General features: G+C 34.4%; 2 protein-coding genes and 1 long non-coding RNA gene across 6 annotated transcripts in view; 1 reads left to right on the forward strand and 2 right to left on the reverse strand.

Annotated features, from left to right (window-relative positions):
• The window catches only part of LOC106624824 (cadherin-99C-like), a 388115-nt gene that overhangs the window by 105344 nt on the left and 256750 nt on the right, over positions 1 to 26021 (reverse strand). Inside the window, exons 1-2 of one of the 4 annotated variants that reach the window (XM_070105970.1) lie at positions 7515 to 8108; positions 493 to 804 (exon numbers count right to left, since the gene is read on the reverse strand). The exons of 2 other annotated variants lie outside the window; for them this stretch is intronic. The gene's annotated coding sequence lies outside the window, so the exon portion shown is untranslated. Of the gene's footprint in view, positions 1 to 492; positions 810 to 7514; positions 8109 to 26021 lie in introns of those variants that run through there. One more of the 4 variants, XM_070105967.1, reaches the window with a different exon arrangement.
• On the reverse strand, positions 9169 to 10011 carry LOC118682811 (uncharacterized). Its single transcript, XM_036372635.2, has 3 exons — positions 9845 to 10011; positions 9694 to 9758; positions 9169 to 9622 (listed from the first exon to the last, which is right to left on the reverse strand). Exons 1-3 carry the CDS (start codon positions 9946 to 9948, stop codon positions 9417 to 9419), a joined length of 375 nt encoding a protein of 124 aa, XP_036228528.2. The 5' UTR covers positions 9949 to 10011; the 3' UTR covers positions 9169 to 9416.
• Positions 11367 to 12267, forward strand: LOC138855768 (uncharacterized). Its single transcript, XR_011394842.1, has 3 exons — positions 11367 to 11544; positions 11612 to 11676; positions 11749 to 12267. It is a non-coding gene; the product is annotated as an uncharacterized lncRNA (long non-coding RNA).

Below are 26021 nucleotides of genomic sequence, written 5' to 3' on the forward strand. Positions count from 1 at the left end.
GGAATTGGATAAATGAGATTTTTAAATTAGAATTAATTAAACATTTTAAAAATACCATTTAAGTTCGATGCCGAAAATTTTCGTGATTCTGAAACTGTCAAATCCCGGAATTTCGTTATCACAAATTATAATAATTTTTTTTTTAAATAAGCGTCACTCTGAAGCAGTAACTTTATGAGTAACGTTTTGGGAAATAAATAATAAAATCTCATTTTATTCTTATGCATTTTATAACGTCATGCACTAGTATGGATCATACTTACGCAATCTAGTAGCAAAACGAGTATATTCTGTGCTCACTATTTACTAAGAACAGGAAATGCTTAAAGCCATAAAAGCATCGAGAATTTAAACAAATTATCGTGCACTGCTTTTTGTTTACACATATATACATATATAATATAATTTTTGCAAATTTATTTCTAGGGGCAATGTGGTAAACACATATATATTCTAATTTTTTGCCAATATTAACTTTTAATATCTACTCACCAGTCAAGAAATATATAATTATAGTTGTACAAGACTTATTCCATTTAATTCAAGATACATGTGTTGTTGTAGTGAGTTTGTTTGTAAGTTTAAGCACACTTCATTATTATTATTTATTTACTTTATTGCATCCACATTTGTATATAGATATATTTATATAAGAGACATTCGCGACAGTTGTTAATTATATTACGAGATTTGAATATTTACTTTGATTAAGCTTCACAAACGAACACTTCATATAATATATTTATGTATTTTAACGCATACATGAACATGTAATTTATTGCAATTTTTGTAGAAGACAAGCGGCTGCACTGAAAGAAATATAAAATATTTGTAAATAAGGGAGCATAAATAAAATTGACACAACAACAAACATAATTGCTAAGTTAGTAGAAAATAAATAAAAGTTCATTGGCAAGAAAATGGGCTAAATGTCTACGCATACACACGTACATACATATTTTGCTTGTATAAACACACGGTTATATTTTGATTTACATATGAAGCTATATTTCCATTAGAATACTCAACTAAAACCATTCACATTGTTCACAGTCTCTTGTTTTTAATTTTTCCTTTGAGTCACATTTATTCTACATTACATACTAACATACAATATATACATATACATATGTACTTGTATATAAATACAAATGTTAATTCTTTGGTAATACGTTTGTTACACACAGCAGGTCTTTTATATAGACATTAATTGTAAATGTATTTTTGGCATGCACATACACATAAATGTTACACATACAGATATATGTATGTATAATAACACATATTAAATAAGTTACGTAATAAAATAACAGTGTATTAAATTGTTTGGCGTCTGTTGCATGATGAAGAGGGCACAGGAATTTCAGTTGTCATAGCAGAAAAGGCATAATGGAACGTTGAGATATTATTTGTCTCAGTTCATCTTTTGTTGTTTGTGATTGTAGTTTGTGTGTTTTTGACTGTATTGCCACGGATTATTAATGGTGACAATAAGAACACCAATGTTGGGAGCGTAATTTCTATATTGTTTTTTCTATTCAAGTATGAAATTGATGACAATTTACCACGACAGCTGTTACAATGAACATTTCGTGTTATAACTCTATGTATTTTAATGAAAATATATTTATCACATACTGACAATTGTACTAGTTATATTTTAATAAAGGAAAAAATATTTAGTTTAATAATTTTTGTTGTTTTTACGTGATTAGTAAGCAGCTTCGAAAATTTTTTGGATCTTTAGATTAAATTATTAATATATTTTCAATAAGACTTTACTGAACTGATAAAATAAACGCTGGATGCAATAGCGAAGCTCATTTTCTAAGTTTTTAAGATACAGATCTCCACACATCCTTTTTGCTCCAATAAATGCTCATTTGATGGAACCGCTGATATCGGACCACTAAACCATATATAGCTGCCATACAAACTGCACGATCGGAATCAAGTACTTGTGCGGACAAATTTTTATATTTGACGTGATAACTCCAACAAATTATTCTTTGGTTATTGTCTGAGATAACGGTATAATAGCCGACGAAATTGTTCAGATCAGTCCACTGTAGCATATAGCTATATCAAGGTACAAGGTATATCAAGGTATCAAGGTATCAAGGTGCAGATTTTTTTATACCCGTTATGCTTTAAGAAATGCACCTTTGTAGGTTATTATAGCTTCGGTGCAGCCGAAGTTAGCGTTTTATTTTTTTTTTGAAAACACAAAAATTAATAAAAATCTGAATTAAAAATTAAATAGATAGTAAAAATTATTTCTCCTGAGATATTTTTTAATGGAATTATAACATAAATACTGCAATATATTTCCATTAAACCAAGTTGCAAAAGATTTTCACGCAACTGTGTCTGATAAAATTTCTTTTTCGAATCACTCCTTTAAAATTTAGAAAAAAAAAATGAAAACCCAACAACGATAAATGAGGAGTGATGTCTAAATAGAAAGCGTATTTGTAAGAAAAATAAAAAAAAATAGTTTTTGAAAAACTTTTAATAGCTACAATTTGAAAAAAAGCCTTGCTGCGAAGATGAGCATTGTGTGCAAAAATGGGTATGGCTACTTGCACAGTTGTGCAACATAATACAATAACAGCCACAAGATCTGACATAAATTTGTTGTTGGTTAGGCACGAAGAATTACTGAAAGTGGAAAATGTATTTGCTCAACAACCAATTTCACTTTTCTTTAAATAAGAGTGAAGGCGAAAATACACATTTCCATGAAAATCAATATCCATGTACAACAAAAATTTGAATTTCATTAATGTATGCCAGACAGACAACCACGTGGTGTGGCCTAATCAAAATATGCTGTGAGAGTAAAAAAAATAACAAAATTTGGCAACAGTGAAACGAAATTCCACGAAGTTGTTGTGAGCGCTTTTCTCGAGTATTAGGAATAAAGCAAAAGGCAATAAAACTAACAACCAAAAAAGGAACAAAGAAAAGAATAAAACTACAATTGCAGTAAAAATTGGCAAAATATTGACTGCAGTGCAGTAAAAGTTGTCTGGTAACTTCTGCAACAACGTGACAGCGGCGCAACGGTGTCAAATGCCGGGTGGTGGAGAGAGACGCGGCCACAAAGAGAACTCGCAGTGGCGTTGCGACGCTGCGGGGTTGCATTATTTATGCGGTTTGTAAATATGTATGTATGTGTATGACGGCCTGTGGCAACGAAATCCGCTTGCTACGCCAGGGCATCTATGCAACCACAGCTGTTTGCTTGCCATGCTTTTTGTTGCCGCGTGGAGCTGGTTGGGTGCCTGGCTGGTTAACGGCACAAAAGCAGCACCAGCACCGGCGCCGCAGCAACAGCCAAGTGGCAGCCGAAGGAAATGAGGGCAACTGCTGCGCCGCCAAATGGTAACGACAGGTAAACCGTTGCAGCAACCGGCAGCGCAGGAAAAATGGCGGTTGAGAGAAAAACAATGAAAATAGATAATAATAAAGTGCATGCAGCAATGGTTGTGGCACGAACAACAGTCACAGTAACAACTGCAAATTTATAAAAATAAAGACTTGATTGAATTTTCTAAGGTTGGTCGGTGGAGATAAGATGAAGAAGAAGAAGCTGCTGCAATGCAGACTCAACGCCAATTTGTTCAATAATGGTTTTGTTTTTTGTGTTCTTTCGGTTGGCTTTTTTCTTTTCTCCGGTTTGTTTTCGCATTGCCGCAATGACAAATGCACGCATGTACCGTTAGAAAGCGCGCACGCACACTTTCAATGGCAAACATGATGCGTTGCCTGCCACAAAAGCGCATATCCAGTTAGAAAGTAAACGGAACGACGACAAGCAGCGACCGATGGCCATGGCAGTGTCTCGACTATGCTGTAAAAGTCATTAGCGTGCAGCGTTTACTTGACTGTTGGCTCGTGTAAATTGTCTGTCGCATGCGTGTAGCTTTGGCGTTGCGTAGACGTGTTGCAGTTTTTTTTTTGATTTCTTGCTATTCTTTTTTGCTTGTTTACTATTAAAGCTTGTATTTGCTATTCTGTATGATTTTACTTATTTATTGTACTCTTGTTAGGCCTTGAAGCACTACGACTCTAGTAGTAGTCACTTCTTTAGTGTAGTGCAACGATTTTGTTTTCGGATTCTATTGATAAATGCGCGATTTATTTGGTTTATCGCGTTGAGAGAAAGGAATTTGTGCAGTGATTTGTTTTTTGTTGTTGTCTTTCTTGCAGTTTAGTAAAGTGGTTTAGTAAAGTGGGTCATTGCAGAGCGTAGCATCAGCATACGGAAAGTACACTTAAAAGCAAAATAAATATTGTCAATCAGCATACAAGTAACTGTTTATTATCGTTAAAATGTTACAAGTAAAACCAAATAAAATTAACCGATATATTCTTTGCAATGAAATAAATATTTTTATCCTTTGCTTAAGAGGCTGTATATTTGATATACTATGTATACCTTTTTTGGATGTAAGTTTTGGTAAAATATTTACCAACAATTTAAGAAGTTCAAACCGTTTTTTTGCAATTAGAACTTAACAAACTGCTAAGGGTCGTATATATAGAGCTTGTATAAGTCAAAATGGATTTATTTCTCAGCCTTCAGTTCTTTCTCCCAACAGTGTTTTGAAAAATCATATATTTATTTATAATATATTTTATTGCTAGAAATATTAATATTTGCTTATTAATTGTCTCATACCGTGATTTATGGATTTTAGAAAGAAATTAAAGTTTTATTTTAGCATTTACAGTTTCTATAGCTTGAGAAATATTTCTCTAATTAATGATATATGATGAAATCAGTTGTGTTAGTTAACTTAAATTATTTTAAATGTTGGATTATAATCGGTGTTTAATTTCTAAATTTTTTGAATCAAAAAAGCATAATTAAAATAATTAAAATGCTCGATATCACACAGGCACGCATATATTTATGTATATTGGCTTTCGTCAAAAAAAAAATTTCAAAAACATTCAAGATTTATATACATTAATTTTCATCCAATAGCTTATTATATAGTCTAAGTTCTTATAAAAAATAAGTTTTCGTCTCCAAAAACTCTACTTTTTTATTTTGTAAGAAAAGGTAATTGAAAGGTAGTCATCTTGGCCCGATTCTGTTCTTGTTGTTTATTAACGATATCTCTTCAGTAATAGAATTCTCAAAGATTTTATTATACGCTGACGATGTAAAGATTTTTAAATCATACACTTCAACTGAGGAAAGGTTTCTGTTGTAAACAGACTTAAACAATTTGGTTGCATGGTGTGATAGAAATGATTTGCCATTGAATCTCAATAAATGTAAGACGATGTGATTTTCCCGTAGATCTGTGCACCCCTCTTCTTATGTAATAAAACATCATATTCTAGAACAAGTTTTTAACTATGTTGAGTGATTACTAAAACACTTTATACAACTTTGGCCTAGCTACCAAATCCATTCTGACAAGTTAGAGTCGGTTCAAAAACAATTTTTACTTTTCGCCTTAGCGCATTTCCGATGGGATGCTAGGGTAAGTCTACCTCCATACACTAGTCGTTTAAAACTTATTAATCTACCTACACTTTCTAGTCGTAGGGAAATGCTTGGCATAATATTCTTAGTGAAACTTTTGAATAGAACTGTTTGCAGTTCTTTTCTCCTGTCTGAAATTAAATTTAATATCCCGGTTCGCCTTTCGAGGCAGTCTAGACCTTTACTGCTAAAATCCTGTAGATCAAATTTTAAACTTAACGAGCCATTCCGCCGTATATGTCATGATTTTAATTCTCATTCCAGCACATTTGACTTATCTGACTCACCTTTCAAAATTAAAAAGACTTTATTGTTTTCTCTTAATAAATGAAAATGTAACAATTTATTATATTGTAACTTTAGATCTTAGCTGTTGAAATTTTTGTTTCTGTAGCTGAGCAGCTTTAGATCTCAACACTTAAAAAACTCTCTTGCCTTTTCTGACGCGGGTAATTCCGCACGTATGCGGATTGCGCCCCTCGCGTCGGTTGGGCGGCAGGAGGGTAATCGTTGGGTTGTTATTATTATTATTAAAAAATTTCTATCAAAATATTCAGTTCATCTACTTAATGATTTATATTTAAAACTTACTTTAGGAGAAGAAAAAGCAAACGCTTAAGTTTTTAAGGCGAATATATTTTATTTTTGATTTTGAACTGGAATGAATATGTAAAATACATTTATATACATTTAACAGTTGTGCACAGCTTACATTCCGATAATTAATGTTTTTTAAATTTTAATACGGTTTTTTAGTTGTTCTATTAATTATAATTTAAATATATTACACGTAGTTAAGGAATATATTTTGAAAGCTTCATTGAAAGAATTTTAAACATCTCTTTGAGAACCACCCAAAATTTTTTCAAACACTAACTTTCGTAACTTTTAATAAAATCATTAATATTTTTCGATTTACTTTGCGCTCAAAGAAAAGAAAAATTTTTTAATGTTAAATGTTTAAAGTTAAATTTTTTTTTTAATATTTAATATAATATTATTTTAATTTTTATTTAATAAAATATTATTTTAATTCTTGTGAACTTTAAATACTGCAAATTTAAAATTTTGTCAATGTCAGGTCTTTTAAGTGTGGTTTTAACGTGTCTAATAATAATAGTAATAATTGTTTCTGTAATGATTATACTATTTTGTAACTAAATTTTTTTATATTAAGAAAGCTTTTTGTTATTTATCGCTTTATTGAAAGGCATATATTTTTACACGTTTGCAAAACAACATTTTGTAAATAAAACTCAATTTGGAGTATTGCTGTTTTTCTTTTAGCGTTAAATTTGCGTATTTCTAACGGTAATGTATTCTTGCGATAGTAAACACACGTTTTAAACAATAACAATAAACAGTTAACAAATGAATGTGAATGAGTAGAATATTCATTAAGATAAGTTAGCACTTAAATTTATTTAGATTTGTTTTTCATAGAATAAGTTTTGCGGTGATTTCTTTAGAAATAAAGTAAAAAAAAAATAATTTTAAATTTTTCCATGAATTTCAATATTTTAAAATCACTTTTTTATTCTTAATTTTTGCTTACTGTTTAAAACCAATTTTAATTTTTGCTGTCGTTTTCCGTTTTATTCTTCATATATGCATTTTGTTTCGACAATCCTCAAACTTTAAAAACCTCAGTATGCTGAGTGCGAAACTTTCGCAGCAAATGACACTTTTGCATATTCATATTTTAGTTTTTTTATGTGTTATATTTTGTTCTTGTCATCACTTTTTGTTGTCGCGTACAATTATTTTTAACCCTTTTCACTTTTGTTCGCGAAAGAAATTTGTCACGAACAAGTGGACAATTATTTCAAAACACTACTCAGATTACCAAGTGCTTTAATCCCATCACTTTTCGCAACAATAAAACACGCACACCCACACAAGCACAGCACACATTAATTTACTTAAGAATAAACATATTTTACGGCCCGCCAACCTAAACCAAAAACAACTAAAACAATACGACTTATTTCCTTTCAATTGAATTCACCTGTTGCACAAAACACAATACTCAGCAGTAACAGCAGCAACAACAACAGCAACAGTAGCTCTACCGAAAAGGCTAAGACTGCAAGTTAGCAGCAGCAGTAACGGCAACAACAAATGCAACAACACAAACGATGCAAATTAACTGTACGAACGCGAATGCACAGGCGAATTTGGAGCAGCGAGGGAGAGAACTATGAACGAGTGAATTACACACACCGAGCGCAGAGCACGAACAACAAACACAAAAACGACAAAAACGTCTTTAGTTGGGGTGACGTGCCGTGTGGACCGATGCTGGGCTCGGAAAGAGGAGAGCGATGGCGCACAAACGCCTACCAACTAGGCGGACGCGCTGAAGTTGGGACGTAAAACTTGTTTCCACTTCACTGCTGTAGACCTGTCCCAAGCGAACAGGCAGGCAAGCAAACACACAAACAACACTAAGCCCAAGCGAGTAACGTAGGCTCCGGATAAACACGACAACGGCAACAAATGTGGACTTTACTTTCAGTGTTTGTATTTGTTTTTAGTTTAATACACGGCGGATGGACGAAAAGTAACACTCGCGATTCACATTGACTGGACGCAGCAAAATTTCGTTCAACACTGAATCGCGTCGACACCGAGATACAAGTGCAGACCGAACTGGCACACCTGGAACACCTGAAAAGCCTGCGGAATGCAATGGCATTGGAATAATGGCAACTTGCATAGATGTGGAACTGGTTTTGTGAATGTTCGATGCAGCGCTGTGCTCAGGTGAAGAGAGAATGAGAAGTTGTATCGCTTGATGCGATGTTTGTTGGGTTTGGTGTTCGTCGGTTTGCTTGCTAGTTGGAAAGTTGGCTGGTTGGCCAACTTGTTCGAGTGTTGACTTGCCTACTGTTTGATTCGTTTTGGATCAACAGGTGCACAGCCGGTGTTCATCCTGTAAATTAATGACGAAAATGGAAATCATTGTTGCGACTGTACAAGTTGGAACTGTTACCTGTCAGTTAACACTTTGCTGTTATGTTAAATGCTCACAGGTGGCAGCAACAGCAGAACATATTTTGATATTTTCCGAACACAGCTTTTTAACATTAAATGGTAACATTCTCTGCTCAGGTTAAGACAGACAATGTTGAAGCAGTCAATGTTAAATCAGTGTTATTCATTAACATTCTCTGACCAAATGTTATTTTTCAACATTCTCTGTTTATGGAATTGAATGCTGCTGTTGGTAACAGTTCGCTGTTATAATTGTTGGCATTAAGTCAATTAAGGAGATATATCCATATTTTATTTCAAAAAAATATATTTTCTTTGTTTGTATATATAACGAATGTACATATGTTTGAAAACATTCTCGGTAACTTTGAAGTTGATCCGGTAAATAATTATGGAGATCGGAATTTTTTATTTTTAATCTTAAGAACCCATGTTATTTTTCAAAGATGAGACATTATTTCGAACAAGTTAAATTCTAAATAAAATAGTATAATTATTCAAGAGATCGATAAGTAGTTGAAAGCTTTCTCTAGAAGAAAGTATCAAACAAAAAAACTACAAAAATGTGTTCTAGTAACAGAAAAGTATTTAAAACGCTTTAATAGATTTTTATGTTACATAAAACAAATAAAAACACAAGCAAGCGATTTTGAATATTTGCTCATATATTTAAGTATGGATCATTATTACGATTTTATTTTATCTTATTAATTTTAAAATATTTTTATAAATATTTTTAAATTCCCATCCAGTAGCATGGTGAACTTATTAATTTAATATTATATTATAGTCTACAGTTATGAAAAATTATTAATATGATTTTTCTATATAAAAACTGTATACATACTAATGCTGCTGAGCCGTCTAAACCTTTATGCGTAGAATATTGTCTAAAACCTATTTTTTCCCTTATCTAATTTTTAGTATTCAAATCCAATATACCGTTACCAAAAAATGAGCAGGTATCGGGATGTTCACTACAGCGACGATAACAGTTGCAGTTCAAACCCGGTTTACAATCGCTGCTTCCGCCATATTCGCGGCAGACCTCACCCACACCCTTGCGACATAGTGTGCGTGGACGACAGAACTCGGGGTTAAAGTTTATACTGAAGCTGCCTATGAAATGCGAAATCAATTAAAACATTAAGTTTTTAAAAGCTCTTTATAATGGACAAAAGCTAACTTACCGTATTTGCAACTTTCAGGATACACACTGTTTGGGCCACAACTAATGGAGGGGCCGAATGATTTCCTTTGGAAAAAAAAATTTATAAAATAAATTATTGTTTGTGTAAAAGAAAATATTATACTAATACTTGTACAATACTATATACTCACAGCCCTTGAATTCCATTTTGTCGCAAAACTAAGGCAATTATCAATGTCAAGCTCAGCTTGGCGAACCAATCGATGTGTGTACGTGCACTTCGATAAGAAGCCATTTTTAATAATTTTTTCTAAGCAAAACTTTGAACTTTTCGGTTGAGAGACCCTGCGCTTTCTGTTAAGAGGATATCTATTAATGCTTTCGATGATGTTTGCTCCATCCTTTTATAGCTTTCTCAAGTGGTTTTCACTCACATCCTTTTCTAATAATTTATGCAATTTTCTAATTAATTATTCAAAATGCTGCTTTTGACTTTTGAATAATTCAATTTGCTTTAGTGTTTGTGTCGGTCATAATTTGATTGTCATCGTTCTACCCTTGACCGCTACTTATTGTTCAATGAAGTGGCGCGAATATGTGCGTAAGTAAGCAATTGACAGAACACTGCTGTAGGGCAATGGGGTGACTATATTAAAGCATTTAAGTTACTAGTGATGGAGAATCTCTAGCAAAATATTATTTATGTGGTTTAAAACACGACCGTTAATTGGAAGTGAGCATTGTTATCTCACAATTTAAACTAGAACTAGTGTATCATGCTTTATAAATATGTAAGTATATCTGATGACGGACCAACCGTCAAAATTTATCTCGTTAACTTTTGTTACCTCTTTCCAGAGTGTAATCAAATGAAATAATAAAATGAAAATACAAATACTGATACCAATACCAATAACAATACCAATACAAATACAAATATAAATACAAATACCAATACCAAAACCAAAAGCAACACTAATTCTAATACTAACACCAATACAAATGCAAATATCAATACCAATACCAGTGTCAATACCGACATCAACAATATTTCCAATGTCAATATGATTTCATGTATCAATACCAACAACATTACCAATACAAATATCAATTTCAATCCCGATAAGATTACTATTACCAATGCCAAAACCAATACTAATATCAATACCCATGCTAAAGAAATATCACACTAGCTTACAGTCATTTTGCTATTGTGATGCCACAGGCTGTTTCCTGCTAGTTTTGTGTTGCTTGAACCGACAATGATAGTAAACATTTCCTAATACGTGAGATTATTTGTATTGTAGTTAAGAGGTGTAGGGGTCTAACTACCACCATTTACTAAAATGACAAAAATATCTGTGCGTTATGGAAAAGTTTTGAACTCAAATTCGTAATTAGGACATCTCAAATACCCCCACAGACCTCTTAGTACATCAGTCGCAAGTTTTTGCTTCAGATTTGTTATTAGTGACGAAATTATTATAATCAGAATTCAATAAGATATATTCAAATTACAATCTTAAAGTAATTATTCTCACCCTTGCACATTAAACGCCTAAGTATCCTTGAATGAATAATTAATTAAGTATTTTTAGCTCTCATAAATTTGAATTGATTAAATGTTAACCATAAAGCCAGAGAGTTGAGACCTATGGCGATCTACATATAAAAGGATATTCGAACTCAAAGGAAAATCATTAAACGCTTCACCAGCTTTGAAGCAGCAGCATCAAGTGCTGTTATTTTAACTAAAAGGTCTTGGGATACAATTTTAAGAACCTATAATGTATCCAAGTATCAACGTGCTGACACATATGTACTGGATAGTAAAGCAGAGTTGGCTACTGGTATTCATGCTGGTTTTCTTGCATCGAACCACCGAAGGAATGTGAGTATAAATATTTAATTTATTTTTGCAATTATTTTACTAATTTTACTTAATTTCTAAATCGAAGGCCATTTCTTGCACGCAATGAGTGTGACTCCGGCAATTCAGTGGATCCCAGAGAGTGTGGGCATGGCAAGTTCACAATTTACATTTTCTATCTTCCCAAACCAAATATATAATTTTAAATTTTTAACCCCTCCGTAGGCGCCTTCGATTTAAATGTGAACCGCACAAATTGCGAATCTCGCATGGTTTGTTACAGGAATATAGGTGAGACTTGCCAGGAGCTTGGTACCAGCAGCAATTGCTTGCCGCCTCTGGTTTGTAGTTGTTATAAGTGTAGTGAAGTAGTGAGTGACTTATGCCACAAAAAAATGCCATCGATAATAAATATGTCAAAGCGTATGAAACCAGTTTACTCAGAATATATCTATTAATATGACGTTGGATGCTGGAACCCTAAACGAATTTTTAAACGGACAAAGATGAAAGCAACGATCAAATGGACTTATGCTTGAAATTTAGTAAAGAATTACAAAATATCGAAAATGAATCTACCAAAAATAGCATGCTAAAATATGTTAAAGACTCTTATGCTGTATTATGAATGATACTAACCTTCAGTATTAATTTAACCTTAAGTCTGATGTATGCTCTGAGCCGTTAGTAAACTTAAATATGTTAAAAATATAATTCGTGTTAATAAAAGTACATGCAACTTTACAAAAAGTAGTAATATTTTTATCCTCATTAAGTCTCTTACACAAAATAAGCAAGGCCTGAATGTGAAAATGTCTACCTTATGTTAAAAAAAAAAAAATCTTGGAGATATGTATTAAAGAAGTATTCTTAAACCACTTCCAGAAAGTTCAATAGCTTATGCTCTATCAATTCCAAGTGAATCGACAATAACCTAACTGAAAAATGGAATTCTTTCCTAACCTATGTCGTGTTTATGCCAATCCCTGTAATTCGCAGTATGTACCCTAACCCATAGACGTTGCTAATAAAATGCGTGATGTATTTTAAACTTCGTCGTAATTTGCACTAAGTGGACTCAGCAGCATCGTGTGAGGAAATATTTGCGATATACTTTGAGCTTTCGGATTACTTCGAAAGTACTTCACACTTTTGCTATATGCAGTCACTGCAATAAGTAGCGGCATACCATATGTATATCTAAACAAGAAACCTATAATACCTTCACAAACAAAAAAGTTTTCTATATAAGAATTTAATTTCGATCGCTCAGTTCGCTTGACAGCTAGATGTTCCGACAATCGTGCAGCTTCCGGGGGAGAAAAGGCCTCAACAAAATTTAAGATCAAAATTTTAATAACTAAAGAACTATATCGCGTATAAATAGATAGATAGACAGTCAGAAAGAAAGGCATTTTTAAATATCGGTGTATAAAAATTAACAATTCGGGCTGTATTTTATTAACGAGAAAGGAGCAGTGCATATCTGTATCAAACCTTTGAGATGTCTTAACTTTCAACGCTTTATGGAGCTCTCAATCTCGCTCAAGCTGTGAAAGTCAATGCGTTGGAGAAAAATGTGGTACGAGGTTGCATTTTACACCCTTGGGTATCTTTACTATTATACTTGGTCGGTGCAGCCATCTTTTTTCAGAAAGTAATAACCTCAACTTATACATAAGTATGTAAATTTGTATTCATTACCACACAGCGCCCGGAAGTCTATTTGTGGGAACACATTCTGATATTCAAAAATTCGAAAAGATGCCTCACACTATTCAATGAACTTAAATTACGGGCTCAAAATACGAACTCTCAATAAAAGTTTAACAGCTCTCATGCTCTAGAAATTCTTAGAAATGTTGTCTACACCTACATCAACACTTGTATTTACACTTAAGAAACATATGTTTGCCAGGCTTTATTAGCCTAAGTCCACATGAGTGTGGTGTCTGTACGCCTAAATGCCTCTTAATGCATCTTCGACATGCCATTAAGGCGTAAAAACACACACACGCACAGAGACACGAAATTTGGCGCAAAGGAAATGAGTTGCGTGGCTAATAAATCGAAATGTTTGGAATGCTTAAACGCCACACAAGGCAAGAAGAAAGAATTTTGGACGAAAATTACAACATAAAGGTACAACAACAACACAAATGACTTGCCGCACATGAACTGAAATAAATTTGTGACCTCTGGCCGGAACAGTTAAAAGTCAGCACAGCTCGGCTGGCAGGTAACCCAAATGTTAACAGAACAATAACAAAAACACGAATAAGAAGAGGAAACCGAGGGAAAAAACTTTGGGGAAAACTAATGGCGGTGACGACATGTAGTAATTGTTGTTTGCACGTGTTGCACACACCGAAAATAACGTTCCGTATGTCATTACCTGGAAGCAACGTGCACAATTGAAGGCGAAGGCACACCGATCTGTGAGCTACATTGTTTGTTGTTGTGCGGTGTGACAAATAAGAAAATTCAAAAGTCAGGAAATACACACACATCGCAGAGCGAGCGGGAGCATGAATGAACGAATGCTTGAATGGCCGCATGGCTAAAGTGCATTAGGGAGTGTTGTTGCATGCGGTGAATGGCGTAGTGTAGCCAAGTAACTGCAAGTAATTGACGTGAGAATCTAACTAAAATAAATAATGAAAAACAAAGTGTAGTTGCAACACGAAAAAGAGTTGAATAATAAGAAAATATTATTTGGTAGTTAAAATGCTGCAAGAAGTCTGAAGTGAAGAAGCGGCCGCACAATTGCATGCACGTTTTCCAATTGCACTTTCGCACCGAGCAGCAGGTAGACGTGCTTTGAGGTGCTCGTAGGTCCGAGTGTATGGGTGTGTCTGAGTGTGTGCGCCGCACAGTCTTTTGTATTTTATAGATAGCGATCAGTCGCAGAGAAGTAATGCTGACAATTGAAGAAAAAATATATGAAGTTTGCGAATGCAAATTCATAAGTATGAAGAAACCGATATATATTATAACACAATAGTTTCATATACTAACTTAAAAGAACTTACATATTTGCAAAAAAATTTTCGAAATCAAAGAATATAAAAAATATATTTTGAATGGAAATATGTAAAAACATATATTTAACTAGATGTTAAAGATATTTAAACAGAACTTTGTTTTAAATTTCACATTTTATATGATCCATTATATAAATATGCACAAATAGTTTCCTTACGGTATGCCATCTCACGTTAAAAAATTGTCGAAATCGAACCACATCGAACACAACTAACCCAGATACCGCGTATGTGGACCCAAGTGCCTGTGGCTACTTTTTACCGAAAATAGCGGTTAATCTGTGAGATTTAGTATTGAAATTGGGAGAGAATCTGCATTTGTTAATAGCATGTCGTAATGGGTAAAATCAGGTCCAACCTAACCCTAGCCCCCATATACCAAATATAAAGATTTAAACTTCTGGTTGACTATACACAATGCATATCGGTTAATATGTAATTTAACTTAATAAAATTCAGAGGACCTCTCTTTCTTATAACTGTGTAACCAAGTGCCTAAAATGAATAAAATCGGGTGAATGCTTCCCCTAGCCATGTACCAGACATACGGATTTCAAACTTTCGCTTGGCTTTATGACATATATTGTATAATATGTATATATTATTGTATAATATAATATATTAGTAAATATGTAAAATGTCTTGACAAAATAAAGTGAATGTATAACGTTAGATATGCTACAGCTTAATTCTGAAAATGTGTGAATCGGTCCAAGAATTACTTCATAATGACGAATATGGCGGCAGTGTTTTAGTTATGTTTAAGTACTAATAAAATATTGTACTTGAAAATATGTTCTCTAGCATACCTAACCAATGGCATATATTAACGCAATTAGCTTACCCTTAGACCTTACCCTATATAGTAATTTCCGACTTTCCATCTGACTATAAACCATTTAGCTTGGTCAATATATGGGATATTTAAATAAAATTGTAACCGAATGTGAATGAAATGGCCTAGACTCTGGTCTAAACCTCATATCCCTAATGTAATGATTATTTGGTTCACTTTATTTAGTTTATTGTTATTTTTCAACTTAAATTCAGATTTTACTTCCATATTGTATAATTTCTATATTTTGAATAATAATGATTATTGGAAAATCGATATTATTGGTCCTTGAAACATCTCAGTTTGATTGGTTTTCGCTGGTTCTAATTTTTTTTAAATAATTTTATCTATTTTATGCTTGTGCTTATGCTCTAACAGTAACACATAAAGTTATTTAAGGCTCATATTTATGAAAACCACAAATAATTTACAAGGAAACTAGATCAAAAATGTCTGCAATCTCAAAGAGGTTTATAATTGGATTTAAAATAATTTCAATAATGAATTGTAATGTTTTCAAAAGTACTTCAAAACTCTCGTTTGCATTATATGACGCCTCGCAAGGATCCATTATCCATATTATTCAGTCGGTAAGCTTAAGACCACACAGATATTCAGTTTAAAACTAACTGTTATATTATATATATTAAAATTATGACCCCAATAACAATCTGCCACTATGTAAGTATTTGTTAATGGCAACAAGTGTTCGCCAGCTACAATGAATTTCCAAGAATGCAGCGAACATGCGGCTGCAAACGCAGGTGCTTGCATCCAGCCAGCCAGCACAAATATTGGACTACAAGTAGTAGGCTTCGTAAAGATAATCGACAAGCAGAGGTGGCAATACCACAAATATTTCCTAACCGTTACATGCGCCAAACGCCGGAAATAAGGAAGCAATAAATTCGTGGAACTAAGAATGAGCACGCTTCTAAGATTTAAAAAGAAGAAAGGAGTGGTAAAGAGTTGCAGTAGAGGAGAAAGGAAAATGTTGCCACTTCAGCTGTTGACTATTAGACAAAAAGCAAATTTCACAGCGTCCAATCGCTGCACTTTAACCTGTGCAGGCAACATTTCATGCGAGCAGGATGTTCCGGCAACGCATTAACAATCTTGTTGTAATTTAATTAAAAGACATAAACTAAAAATGCGTTGCGATTTTCTCTTGTGCCACCACGAAGCCTTAACTGCTAATAGTATAAGTTTATGCGCATTACGATTATTAGCCGTTGCGTCATATCCACTGGAATGTGCTTACATAGCAGAAGAGGCTGCAGCAGAGGTATAATAATGACTCGTAATTGGCAAAGATGACTTTTAAAACTTGTTAGTTTGTATTGAATCACCTTGTAGCTCACATATTATTGCTGGACTAAACATTGTTTTTAATTTCACTGGGCAGTTAGGCTGATTGCTACAAAATTTATCGGTCGTTCAATTTTATCGGATGATTCTGTGATCATGTACATGGCGATGATTACATGACTATAATTAAGTTTTGGAAAAAAATATATATTAATCTTTTGAAAGTTTATATATTCGAATTATAAATTCCTTTTTAATATTCTAGGATATAGACTCATTTTCTGTGGAAATTTTGTTCTTTTGAATGAGAGCCTTTTCTGCTTATGGTATATTTATGCTTGCAGTGTACTTGTAAAATGGCAACTGTTCTATAATTCCCTAATTAACGAGAACGAGCTTCGGTCATGTGTATTTCAATACCATAGTAGTCTAAAGTCAATCAAATGGGCTACTGTGGCCAATTTTGAATATTTGACACCTGAGTCTGCAGAGTAGACAAAGAGATTTTATTACGTTTTTTGAAGTATTTGCTATGATGGTCGTTCTCTGGTATGTTGAAAGTCTGATTTCTTGTCAAAAGTAAAGGAGGATAGTTCAAACTCACAGACTGACTGTGTGTGCTTGGGTTCGCCAGTGAACGTAAACTTATCACTTTAATTTAGAAAGCTTCGTTAGACTTAGCAGAAGGGGAGAGTTTTCTTAAACATCCGATTTCGTTATTTATGCGACCTCGGCTGGATATCTTGCCGGACAAAGAGTTAACATAAATTTTATAAAAATGTCGTTAACGTGAATTAATTCCTTAAAAATATATTATTCTAAGCAATTACTATTACATCGTAATACTCGAACATATTTCGTTTGAACTGCAGTAAATATTGGAGGTAAGTGTCACTCTCATCACTTATTTGGGTATTTATTATTGATCACAGTAAAGAAGTTTGTGTTCTAGGATGTTTAACAGCGTTCTTTTGTTTAAGAAATTTTCCTCAAGAGTAAAGTTGTAATCATAACTAGACACCAATAAATATTGTAATTTTGAATTTTATTAATATCCCACTAACATATTTATTATCAATTAACCAAGTCAAATTGATTAAATTAACACGCACATACAAGAAGTTATTGGCATGTGAAACTACAACTCAACATTTTTAATAATTTAATTATTTGTCTGGTAATTTGGAAAAGCTAGCGGACCACACAACATGAACTGCAAAGCGTTGGCGAACAGAAATCGGCTCAAAAACACTTAAAAATTATAACTTCATATGCAGACAGTGTACGTTGGGGGCAGTTGACACTTGCTTGAAATGCGCATAAAAGCATAAATATGCATACGAAATGCGCTTAGTTAACGAGTGGCCTGCCACTGGTTTTCCACGCTGCGCATGCGCACATACACAGGCGTCGCAGTGGGCAGTTGTCGCGCCTAATGAGGTAAATCTATTGATTTTGTGGCACGCTTGCGAAATGTGTGTGTGATTATGTAATATAAATGTACATATACATATATGGATATGCGAGTATATAAGGGAATAAGCCAACTGCTCGTGCGCTTTAAAAAACTTTCTGCAATTAATTTGCTGAATGCAGCCATTAATCTAAACATTGAAATATTTTTACACAATTATCAGCGGTTTTCCCATACACACACACGCACATGCATGTGCTTAAATAAATAACCATTAACCGTTGTTAGTGTTTAAAACTCAATAACTATTTTTATAACCGTTGCTGTTTTGTTGTTGTTGTTACTTCGCATGCTGTCACAGCGTGTTTTGCGTAGGCAGGACACACAGCCGCCAAGCGCGTTTAATATTCATGCAAAATGGTGCAAAGCAAATACAAAAAATAAATGAAATAAATACAAATATAAAAATATTAAAAAAAAAAATAGAAAAAACGATAAATTCGACTGCACCGAAGCTATAATACCCTTTTCGGGTGCATTTGTTATAGCACAAAAGACTATAAAAAGTCTCTTCGATCGATCAGTTTGTATGACAAATATATCCTATCGTGGTCCAATATCAACGGTTCCAACAAATGTTTAGCTTCTTGGGAAGGAAAGGAGGTGTGCGAAATTTGATCCCATAGTTTTTGAGATGATAAAGATGGACAGACGGCCATGGGACAGTCAAGTCAGTATGTCACGCTGATAATTTAGATATATATGGTACTTTATAGGGTCTCCGCCGTGTTTGTGTGGGCGTTGCACAGTTCGTGCCAAACTTAAGAGGTTTACCATATTTACAGTATAACAACAAAAACAACATTGTGGAAAATCATTTAACAAGTATGTAGATAAATGAACATATTAAAAATAAAATACGCCAATAAAATCGCATTGCCCATTCATTGCACTGAAACAAGTGTTGTATTTTAGCGGTTGTTTGTGTTGTTGTTGACAGCGACAAGTGTTGTGCGGCGCGTGCGCATAAAGCAATCCATATTCCCAAGTAGCTTTGTTTGTTTGCCCGCTGTGAATATGTATGTGCGTGTGTTTGGTGTGGCACAGACGTTATTTCTGGCTCGACCTACGCGAGATCTCGTCGATTTCGCTGATTTTCCTTGTTAAAACTTTTGCGAAACGCCTACTATCTGCTTTCAGTTTTTGTTGCTGTTGCTCATATCAACGCATTACAAGTTGTCGTATTTATTTTTATGGCTGATCTAGCCAATTTTTCGTTTGTAATCAGTATGTCATTTGGTCTTAAAATAAAATCAACCGAAGGTTTTAGGTTAGATTTCGATTGTGAGCGTGCATGTGATCGCAGTTTGAATGTGAAGCGAGCATGTTAGGGCTAATTTAGAATATATGTACAAGTATATGGATACAATGAAATAAATTTATCTCCCACATTATTTCTTATGCTATAATAATTATAGCATATTTATGGCAAATAATAAGGCGAGCTTAAATCGCTAATAGGATATTATATAACGTACTTGACACTTGATCCCCCCGGATAATTTATTTTCAAAGCCCCAGATACCTTATATGAGAACTCCACAGCATGTGAATATCTTTATACCGAAAAAATGATATGGAAAAATGGTCGAAACGGCCTATATGTTTTCGAGAACCCAGGTACCTAATATGAGAACCCTAGAGCATGTGTATACCTTTGTGGTAAAAATATCAGTCAGTTTGTAAGATATTGTAATAAAATTAAGCTGGCATCATTTCTTTATAATAATGTGATATTGTACCACAAATGGATAAAAACAATTCGATACTTCCGCTAGCCTCAAATACTTAATATAAATATTTTCAAACTGCCGATTGGCTTGAAATGGGTTGAAGAAGTACCCCAAATCTCATTACGTGCATGCTACCTCAACAAAAGCAATTCACTGAGCAATTTCTCAACGAAAACCGTGTGATCCAGGGTTTTGCGGCAAAGAAAATATACCTCTAGAGCCGTTAAACCGCAAGACTTGCCGGAAGTGCCACTCTCACCGCTTCTAACCAAACGGTGAAAAAATGGTAAAAAAGTGAAGCTAAAAATATAAGCACAACAAAATTACGAACATGAAATGCGATACAGCTTATTCAAACCTTCACGAAGACGAACTGTTCATTGGTCCCGCTGTCCTTGCAGCCTATGCGGCTAGCGGCCTGTGGCAAGCCAGCCGCACCAATTGAAGATGCCAATGAACATACCTCAACAAAATGATTTTCAATATTCAAGCCGAGGCTTGCACTTGTGTCGAATGCAGTTAATGTTTTGCAAATTATGGCAAGCGAGTGTAGTGCGGTGGGTGGGTGCTGCATGCAACAAGCTTTATGTTTTTCATAGTTGCCGGGCTGTCATATCAGTGTACCTATCATCGCTTTGTTGGCGCGCGCAGCAGGTGATCGTTCGATTTTGCTTTTCATGTTTCTTTGTGACCTTTTCTCTTTTTTGGATTTTTTCTGTTTAGCAGTGAAAGTGAAAATGTGCGCAAGCAACTGACCTCTGGCACAAGCGACATGGGTGAATAAAGTACAATGGGCTCCGGCTCGATTGATGTTGGCAGGAACCTTTGGCTTTGCCGGTTTTTTGATTGTGCGTTAGAAAAATGGTAAAAATCAAGAAAAAATTAAAAAAAAGGAAGTTTAAACAAAACTATGTTTGTTTTATTGCGAGCATTTTCGGTTTGATGATATGGGGTGAGAAACATAATAGGATCCAAAAATTTTGAAGACACTGAGTTATGGGTCGAAAGTTCCCTTTAAATACACTTATATTAGCAAGTCATCTTAGATATCTTAGAAATCAAATTATTTTCCTTGATACGATGAAATGTTGCCATTGGATATAATATAATTGTTAGTTCAATACGGGATTTTAAATCATGTTTAAGCCAAGAAATAGTATATAGACTATAATTTTCGGTATTAAAATCGATAGAGCTCAACAAAGAAGTTTTTTAGTGTTTATTTGTAAGGATTATTCAAGTTAAAAAAACCTAGACTCATAACTTTTATATCTAATTCGACCTGGTCTTCTTTTGCTCATATATTAGGTAAAGTAAAAAGTTCGTTCGGTTTTTACCTAAGAGATGGCGTTATTGTCCATAGTATTAGTATTACGTGTCGCATCATGTCATACTATACCTACTTCGCTGAAAATGTGTTTATTCGCGCTAAAAGTTTGTCTTTGACAGTTTTTCGATTGATTGACTCAGTACGTTGTGAGCGCTCGTCAAAGATGGACACCAACAAAGAGAAAATTCGGGAGGCCTGTCGTCGAAAATTGCGATAAAATCATGGAAATAGTGGAGATAGACCGTCACGTGAGCACTTATTTAATTGCTGAGGAACTAAAGATAAGCCAGAAAACACAGATTGGCAAGGAATCATCTACTGCGAGCTGCTCCCCTATGGCCAAACGCTCAATTCGGCCCTCTACTGCCAACAACTGGACCGCTTGAAGGCAGCACTCATCCAGAATTTTGAAATACAATAAGATTGTTATAAAAATTGGATACTATTTTTCTAAATTCTTAGTTTAAACGCAGATATTATAAAGAAAGAAGAAGCATTTCGGTTAAAAGACATTATGTAATATTAAATGTAATTTAAGACGCTTGATTCTCTTAGAATGGATGTCGACCAGAATGAGTTGAAGAATTCCGTACGATCTTGTTTTAGAAAAAGTGTACCGTCACTTTGAGACCAATAACTTTATAACGAAGATATGAATAGTCATCGAAAACAGGTTAGTTTCTTAAAGAAAAATAAGGAATCTTTATTTGCCGAAATCTCTTAGTCCCTCCGACGACTTTTCAGTCCACGTAGCCTGAAGTGATATTCTTTATATTACTGAAGTTGTCAACTTACTACAAGGAAATTTTTGTGTCAAAAAAGTCTACAAAAATAATTGACCTGAACCATTGAAATGTCTACTAATTTTAAATGTGAAACAATTACATCCATGATGAATTTTATATAAAACTCAAGTGATTTTGAGGTTTGCGATATTTGGGGCATGCAATATTTATTGCTTTTACTTGCAAATTTCATGCTATGAATTTCCATTGCTGTGTCACTATGTATGGAAAAAGAAAGTTTTCTCATCTATGTATTTGTAGGGTGTTTTTTTATGGCATATAGAAATTCCTAAGTGACTAGTTGCCCAACTTCCTGTCAGACGAAAAAACTTTATTTGACATTTATTCTCAGCTCCTTTTGGTGAGCAAGTACTTGAGCCAGATGAAAATTATGAAATTGTATTTCCCCAATAGTAGCAGCAAATGACATTGGAGTATAAACCATGTTAGAAATACTCTTCATACGCTTTTGTATTCAATTCGCCACGTTTGATCCTGTATGGAAGTCGCTTTCACAAAAGGAGGAAAAAGATAAATTTCTCATATTGCAGCATGAAATTACGATTATGATTGACAGCTACGTTGCAACTGTGTGGCTGCACGGCACCGCCACTTTTGGTGCCGTTATCTTACTAGCGGCTCGCTCGCAACGCCATTTTGGTACGTCAATCAAACAATCAAATTTTCTGTCTGTCTGCGCAGCCAAAAATGTACCACGCAACATGACTGGCATGAGCATGCAAAAAAATCCATACATCTCGACATACACATGTTTTGGTGCGCAACCGTCGCGCCGCATCGCTTAGTGGCGTTTCAGTTTGTGCAACATGACAGCACGGCAACACCATATGAACAACGTGCGCCTAATAACTGCAACATTTGTAAACAACGCTGCAAACATAATCATCTCAATGAACGTAACCAGGTATCTCGGCCTGTCTTTGCTTGGCAAAAGTTTTGCTATTGCTCAAAACACACACACATAGATGCATACATTGACAGTCCCATCGATTGAACCATTCAGCAGTCATTGTGGCTCGATCGCGTTGCCTTACACGTCGCATAATCAATGAAAAACACTTGTCGCTGCTGTCTGCTGCTCGTGTGGCATGCAACGTTCGCTGTTGAATATGAATATTTAACATCGTGTTTGCTAAATCGATTGAGGACTTGAGGTCTTAGATATTATAAAGATTTTGTTGTTTGCTATTATTGTACGTTAGTTATTTCGCAAATAATAACGCTAAGTAAACAAAAAGAGTTCATATATAAATAAGTAGAGATGCTAGTTCTATTCAAAACGAAGATATCACGTTCTTAGATTCACATCGTCTACAGAAGAAACCCTCCATAGAAGATTGATAATGAACATGGAACCGTCTATGGAGCAACTTTCCCAAAATAAATAAATAGAATAAACTCAAAACTGAAATGTCGGAAACCCAAAAGTGTATCTTACACAAATATATAAATGATCAGAGTGACGAGCTGAGTGGATTCATATTCTATAGGTTATATCTGCCAGACACGCTGAACGGTTAAAAATCAAGTCCCTTTATGGAAAATGTTTTTATTTGACAAAATGTCTTCACGCTATTTGGCATAGACTATTGTCTAAGATCCACTACCATATCCGAAAAACTTCTCCATATCGGACCAATATAGCATATAGCTGCCATAGGAAATGACCGATCAAAATGAAATTAAAGGGGTTTTCATATCCGGTTAAGCTATAAGAAATGCATATGTGAAGTGAAGTATAGCTTCGGTATAGCCGAAGTGTTCACGTTTTTGTTTTTTTTGTTTTTACCTAGAAAAGATTAAAGTGATATAGATAGGGGACATTGTCATTGAAATTACACACCCGCTTTTTACTGTTTAGTTTACTCCATGGTTTGGTAAGTCTAACACAAATATGCTGTATATATATATAACTATTCGTCACCACTTGTGACTAACTCGAAATCAGTAATTTGCAAATTAACGACGACTTCTTTATGTCGGATTAAAATCAACGCGCGTCAAGCGCGATTAAAGACACGATTAACGATAGTTCGTAATTAATTGTGTGCAATTTTTTAGGAATGTAAAGTGCTTATATAACTACTAAAAGCAAAGCTAAGAGCACATGTGTGTAAATTGTTTGTGTGTGTGTACATGAACTGCCACGCAGCACATGCGAACACCTACACTTCAGCTACGAAATTCATAGCAGATTGTTATTGTTTTTCTACTTGCAAATTGTATCCGTGATTTCAACAGAAACGTGAGTGGAAATCGATTGATTTACACGTGACCAGAACAACGCGTGATCCAGTGCAACTGTTGCGGTAATTACAAAAGTCAATTGCAACAGCGTTGAGCCACATTGACATGTTGCAAATGCAGCCGCGCTGCTGTGGCAAGCCAAAAAACACTTTTAGTTTACAGAAATCCAAAAAAGATAAGAAGTTTTTCAAGCATTAAGTAATGAATAACAACAACAACAAAAGTGGCAGCAGCAGCAACTGTTACAAGTGCCGCTGCTGAGCGCCGGGTCAGCGCCGATTGCCCAACGGACGTTGCAACATGCTAGCATAGACGCGCAAATATTTCAAATACCTACTAAACGAAACAGGTAGTTGCCACGCTGGTGAAAAAATTAAAAATAGTAAAAAGTTACAAATTAAATACTTAAAATAAAATAATAAATGGACGTTTGCAAGCATTATGGGCAACGTTGTTATACGAAAGTGTGTTTGTGTGTGTCGGCGCGCACTCACCAGCTACCCATAAAACCGCACGTCGCCCGCTCAGCTAAATTTTATTGCACTTTAATGGCCATTGGTTGCCTTCGCTAATTTTTTATTGTCAATTGTGCAACACTAATTGCACTTTGCGCGGAAAATCGCTGGGTTCTTTTAATTTTATCGCGTTCAAGCAAAAGTGATTTCTTTTTGGAATTTATTTTTGCTTTCTGTCTTACTGCTAATTTTATTAACCACTTGAGGTCACCGCTCTTTGGTATAACTGCGGAAACTCTCACGATTGTGGGTGAATTTGGAGACTTTTGGGGTATTTGGTGTCGCTCATTCATTAACTTAACACATGTAAACAATTTCCGGAATTAGTTGAGGTACACAAATGTTTTAGGTATTTAGAGTACTGATATGTGTATATATACATACCAATATATAAATAGTTAGTCCTAGATAAAACTATAGTGAAGAGCTCACAAAAAGGACCTAAATTTCTTCTGATGATTTATATTGAGGTTAGATCTAAATGACGACTACTGGGTCGAGTACCAGTTCATAAAAAAAATAGTTCTGTATCCAACTGTTGCCCACTACATCGGATTGTATAAGGATATTTCTTTAATAAATACCTTTAAGTGTACATCAAGCTAAAAAAATCTGATGTTTTGAAAATTATAGACAGCCTTAACTCCTTTCGTGAGTGCCCATAACAAAGCATATCAAGTAGATTTAAATGGTACGGGGCTTTACTTAGCACATATAATAAGACAGCACCGTTCCAATGATAGTTAGGTCTACGTAACCGGAAAAATAATTTGCTATCCAAGAAAATAAATTTGTAATCATATATCCTGTATGAAATGTAGTAATAAGCAATGTTGTTGCTATTGTAGTATAGATTATCTACTACTCCGTTTGGTAACAAGATAAGATAATTTTTTTAGTGAAGTCATATAAAGGTTGGCCTAGGTAACGGAAGGCGTCGATGGATTACAAGAGGTGTAAAATAACTAGATTAAAGCAGACTTGCAAGGAGAGGGATAAAGGTGCGGAATCTGTTCGCATGCAGAACATCTGTTGGATATGTTAAAGTCCAGTCTTTCCAGAGTGTATGAATGTGTGACTGCCGAAATGTAGTTGAGTCGCAAGTCTGACTGGTCTGTCTGTAATACTTGATTTTTCTAGGAGGCGGTTCCGATTCAAGCAAGTTATGGCAAGTATGGTTTCTACGTCCAATCATAGATGGACTTA

The sequence above is a fragment of the Bactrocera oleae genome, chromosome 2, assembly GCF_042242935.1.
Source record: "Bactrocera oleae isolate idBacOlea1 chromosome 2, idBacOlea1, whole genome shotgun sequence".
Lineage (NCBI taxonomy): Eukaryota > Metazoa > Arthropoda > Insecta > Diptera > Tephritidae > Bactrocera > Bactrocera oleae.

Bases quoted from the DNA above. Each gene is read 5' to 3' on its own strand.
- LOC118682811 (XM_036372635.2), bottom strand. From the start codon at position 9,948: ATGGCTTCTTATCGAAGTGCACGTACACACATCGATTGGTTCGCCAAG. The intron at 9,759-9,844 runs GTGAGTATATAG...TTTTTTCCAAAG, and splicing joins CAAAATGGAATTCAAGGGCT to GAAATCATTCGGCCCCTCCA. The intron at 9,623-9,693 runs GTAAGTTAGCTT...CGCATTTCATAG, and splicing joins TCCTGAAAGTTGCAAATACG to GCAGCTTCAGTATAAACTTT.